Raw genomic sequence first — 5,263 nt, 5'->3', positions numbered from 1 at the left:
CTTCTCAGCCCATTGGCCCATCTGGTCCAGATCCTGTTGTAATCTGAGGTAACCCTCTTCGCTGTCCACTACACCTCCAATTTTGGTGTCATCTGCAAACTTACTAACTGTACCTCTTATGCTCACATCCAAATCATTTATGTAAATGACAAGAGGGCCCAGCACTGATCCTTGTGGCACTCCACTGGTCACAGGCCTCCAGTCTGAAAAACAACCCTCCACCACCACTCTCTGCCTTCTGACTTTGAGCCAGTTTTGTATTCAAATGGCTAGTTCTCCCTGTATTCCATGAGATCTAACCTTGCTAATCAGTCTCCCATGGGGGACCTTGTCGAACGCCTTACTGAAGTCCAGATAGATCACATCTACTGCTCTGCCCTCATCAATCCACTTTGTTACTTCAAAAACCTCAATCAAGTTTGTGAGACATGATTTCCCACACACAAAGCCATGTTGACTATTCCTAATCAGTCCTTGCCTTTCCAAATACACACACATCCGGTCCCTCAGGAATCCCTCCAACAACTTGCCCACCACCAAGGTCAGGCTCACCAGTCTATAGTTCCCTGACTTGTCCTTACCACCCTTCTTAAACAATGGCACCACGTTTGCTAACCTCCAGTCTTCTGGCACCTCACCTGTGATTATCGATGATACAAATATCTCAGTAAGAGGCCCAGCAATCACTCCTCTCACTTACCACAGAGTTCTCAGGTGCACCTGATCAGGTCCTGGGGATTTATCCACCTTGAACCGTTTCAAGACATCCAGCACTTCCTCCTCTGTAATATGGACATTTTTCAAGATGTCACCATCTATTTCCATACAGTCTATATCTTCTGTATCCTTTTCCACAGTAAATACTGATGCAAAATATTCATTTAGTATCTCCCCCATTTTCTGTGGCTCCACAGAAAGGCCTCCTTGCTGATCTTTGAGGGGCCCTATTCTCTCCCGAGTTACCCATTTGTCCTTAATGTCTTTGTAAAAAACCTTTGGTTTCTCCTTAATTCTATTTGCCAAAACTAGAAAGTCAGGATTGGTAGTAGCAAAACAAAGAAAACTAGATAATGTTGCTAGTGCAGACACAATGGACTGAATAGTCTCCTGCACTATAACGATTTTGTGATGGACAGATAAGATTGTGAGGGGAAATGGAAATGCTGCTCAGAGTTTTGAGATGCTTTGGTGGAGTCACTGAGGCAGAAGGTTGGACTGTGATTGACAGCGATTAGAGGGAATCACACAGCGAGTAGCTCTGATCTAGATTCTCAAGAGAAGCAGAAAATAATCACAGGGCAGTAAAAACCCATCAGAACTGCAGATGCTGTAAATCAGAAACGAAACCACAAGTTGCTGGAAAAGCTCAGCAGGTCTGACAGCATCTGTGAAGAGGAATTAAAGTTAACATTTCAGGTCCATTGACCTATTCTGAGGTAGGAGGGGTCTGAGGAAGGGTCACTGGACCCAGAACACTAACTGTGATTTCTCTTCACAGATGCTGCCAGACCTGCTGAGCTTTTCCAGCAATGTCTGTTTTTGTTTGTAATATTTACAGGGCTCAGGGTTGAGGTAGGAATGCAGGGTGCGGGAGGAATACCAGTAGGTGACTGACCTGTATGTGTGCTGTGTTACTCTGTGTGGAGACAGAAGCTGCGCGCGTGTGTGTGTGTGAGCTTTCTCTCGGGGAATGTGTTGTTTGCAGTGATGGAGCTGAATTGTGTTACATTGTGCAGGGACGCGTGACTGACACTCACTGGGATCAGCTGTTTGCTGTGGAACTGGTTCAGGCTGGGGCCCAGTCTCTCTGCACACTGCCAGCCGAGTCAGCTCCATTGTCCCAGCATTTCACTGACTGCCTCACAGTCTGTTTACAAGTGTCTGGAGGTGATTTTGTGGCTCCCTCCCCTGACAATTGGCATCTGGTACCTTTTGAAATTCCAGTGAAACCTGAGAGTGGGGGGAGGGGCAGGTGGTGCAATCTGGGCTGGAGGAGGGGAAATCGAGGGGGTTGGGGGAGAACCATTTGCCTTGTGCAGTGTTGTGTGCACGTAGATTGTAGGGTCGAGCCTGCTTTGATAGGTGAGGCCTCTCCCTCTCTCTCTCTCTCTCCCTCACCTTGGACATGCAGCACGCTGCTGATTCTTCAGGTAGGCATCTGCTGGTTATATTTGAGTCTAGAGCCCAGAGAGATCCTGTGAAGCAGGATCCCGTATTTAGCAGGGAGCTGTGTTTTTATAATGTCATTGCTTCACACACTCAGTGCTCAAATCAGCTGGAGTGAACAGTGACTTCATTCTGCTGCAGACGTACTATTGTGTGTGTGTCAGTGTGTGCGTGTGTGGGAGAGTCTGTATGTCTGTACATTTGTGTCTCTGTGTGTGTGTGTGTGTCAGTGTGTGCGTGTGTGGGAGAGTCTATGTCTGTACATTTGTGTGTGTGTGTGTGTTTTTACATAAACACTGGTATTAGAGCGCTGACTCTAAAGGATGTGAACAAGCAGCTCTCGACATGATTGGCATTGTCCCTGTTCCTCCCAGCTGCCTGTCTCTGAGCCGATGAAAGGTCATTTCTGGGTGGAGGATATTACAGCTCCAACAATCCCGAATATCCCAGGGAGGGAGTTGAGAGCATCCCCAGGAATACTGCACCAAACCACGGTGTGATTGGGATGCTTTTTCTTTGATTTGTGTCAGACCGCTGCATGTACCAAAGAGGAAGTTCATATGTGGACGAAGGTTGATTTTCTGCAAGGCTTGGTATTGTCGAGAGGAATGATTTTGCTGACTGTGCGTGTACGTGCGTGTGTGTGTGTTTGTTACACGGATGGTGGTTGGGATCAGTTTGAGGGGAGTGGGATATCTGGAGAATGCCAAAGTAGGTTAGGCAGTGTTTTCATGGGAGGGGCTGCTCTTTGTTGAGGGATATATCTTGGTCAGGATGAAGCAAGAAATCTATTTCTTGAAATAATGCTGTTGGAGCTTTCCTGTTGAACTGAGTAGGCAGTCGGAGCTATGGTTTAATGTGACATCTGCTTGACACTTCCACGTGCACTACCCCGTCAGTCAGGTGCACCCCGATGTTGGTGCTCAGTCAGGTTTGAGCGGAGAAGCTCCTGAGTCAGAGCAGGAAGGACTGGCCCAGTAAACTGCAGCTAGGAAAGCTCTGTGAGTGACCCTTTCACAAAGAGCTGCTTCACTCACGTCGTGCCAATACAGCCAAATCCAGGCAATCCTGCATTAAAGTCAGCAAACATACCTGAACCGAACCTGGATGCACCAGGTAAGAGTGCACCAAGCTCAGGCACTGCTCTGTGCTCATACAGTTTAGGAGCGGGAATAGATCACTCTCACATCAGCTCTCCCATTTGATAAGATCATTGCAGATCTGATTACTCCACATTCCCACTTACCCCTAATAACCTCTTTCTCTCTGACTTTCAACTCTCTCCCTCTCCCGGTTGCTGTTCCCAACAGGACAGCAGCAGTCTGGGCCCTGGCAAAGCAGGGAGCTGGTTGGGGAGAGGATTAAGGGCTTCACCACCCCCCCCCCCCCCCTCCCCAGCTCACACTCCCTCTTGGTGAATGTATACACTTGTGTGCTGGTGGGGACCGAGGAGAGAATTGTACTCTGTCTGCCTACAGGGTAATGGTGTCCAGTTCTGGGCCCTGCATTTCTGCAGGGATGTTAGGGTTTGGAGAGGGTGCAGAGTTGAATTTACCAGGATTGGGCCAGGGATGAGGGACTCGGTTATTGGGGAAATCGGACAAGCTGGGATTGTTATCCTGACAACAGAGGAGTTTAAAGGGAGATTTAGCAGAGCGGTTTCAAATTGCGAGTAGTTTTGACAGAGTAAATGAGGAGTGAGTACCCTGCCATGGAGACACTGTGGGAAAGGTGAAGAACAGCGATGGGTTTATTGAATGGTGAAACAGCCTCGAGGGGCTGAATGGCCTACTGCTATTTCTAGTATTCTGCAGTGTCAGACACTACGGGAGACAGATTTGAGGTGATTGTGAAAATATGCAAAGGGAAGTCAAGAATTTAATTTACTACCGTGTCGCTAAGATTCAGAGTTCAAGCAGGTGAAACCAATTTACTCGAAATTTTAAGAGGATTGGAGAGATTTGTACAGCCATGGGAAAAAGACAAGGCAATGCGTCTAACTGAACTGCTCTTTCACAGGGCTTGCAAAATCATGATGTGCTGAATGGCCTTCTAATGTACATTGATATAAAATATTCATTAGTTGTTATCTCTGGCCCACTCGAATCCCTGGAGTTCAGGGAGTGACAGGAAATCCCATTCCCTCATGACTCTGATCCATGTGAATCTCTGACCCCCCCCCCCCCACAACTCAGGGTGAAGAAGTTGAAGGACACTCTGTGCTCTGAGCAGCTCCTGGACAGGGAGATGAGTAACCTGAGGACCTGGCTCTCTCGCATCGAGTCGGAGCTCTCCAAACCCGTCATCTACAACATCTGCGATGATCAGGAAATTGAGAAGAAGCTTGCAGAGCAGCAGGTGAGTGACCCTGAAACAGGAGGTGACCATCCAGAAAAACTGGAAAATAAGATCCATAATCTTTGTTTGCTAATGTTGATGTTGCGATAATCCACCTTCAGCCAACCAGGCTCTTGCTGTTCAGTTATCTTTCTCTGGAGGCTTCCGCTTGTTTGTAAGACATAGACAGTGAGATAGGAGTTAGAGGGAAGCAGTTACTTTGAGGCATGGAGAAAGCTGGCTAACTGTTCAAAGGGGGGAAATAAGTCAGTGCTGGGATCCCCTGTGGTCATTCCCCTGAGAAACAAGTATACTGTTGGGGAGGAGGGGGGAGCGACTTATCGGGGGCAAGCTCTGGGGCCCAGGTCTCTGGCACTGAGCCTGTCCCTGTTGCACAGAAGGGAAGGAGGCAGAGGAGGAGAGTGTTAGCCATTGGGGACTCAATAGTTAGAGGGTCAGATAGAAGGTTTGTTGGGAACGAACGTGACTCGCGGTTGGTGTGTTGCCTCCCAGGTGCCATGGTCCTTGATGTCTCGGATCGTATCTTTGGGGTCCTGAAGGGAGAGGGTGACCAGCCTCAAGTCATTGTCCATGTAGGTACCAACGACATAGGTAGAAAGAGGAATAGGGATGTAAGGCAGGGTTTCAGGGAGCTAGGGTGGAAGCTGAGAGCTAGAACAAACACAGGGTTGTTATCTGGATTGTTACCCATGCCATGTGATAGCGAGGCAAGGAATAGGGAGAGATATCAGCTGAACAC

At 48.1% G+C, this 5,263-nt stretch overlaps 1 protein-coding gene across 1 annotated transcript in view; it reads left to right on the top strand.

Moving 5' to 3' along the window:
* Nucleotides 1-5,263, top strand: part of LOC122553912 (nesprin-2-like) — a 73,008-nt gene that overhangs the window by 27,462 nt on the left and 40,283 nt on the right. Inside the window, exon 9 of the mRNA XM_043698419.1 lies at nt 4,362-4,524. Within this exon, the coding sequence (XP_043554354.1) occupies nt 4,362-4,524 (163 nt within the window). The remainder of the gene's footprint in view (nt 1-4,361; nt 4,525-5,263) is intronic.

The sequence above is a fragment of the Chiloscyllium plagiosum genome, chromosome 10, assembly GCF_004010195.1.
Source record: "Chiloscyllium plagiosum isolate BGI_BamShark_2017 chromosome 10, ASM401019v2, whole genome shotgun sequence".
NCBI classification, from domain to species: Eukaryota; Metazoa; Chordata; class Chondrichthyes; order Orectolobiformes; family Hemiscylliidae; genus Chiloscyllium; species Chiloscyllium plagiosum.
This window is presented reverse-complemented; position numbering and strand designations above follow the sequence as displayed.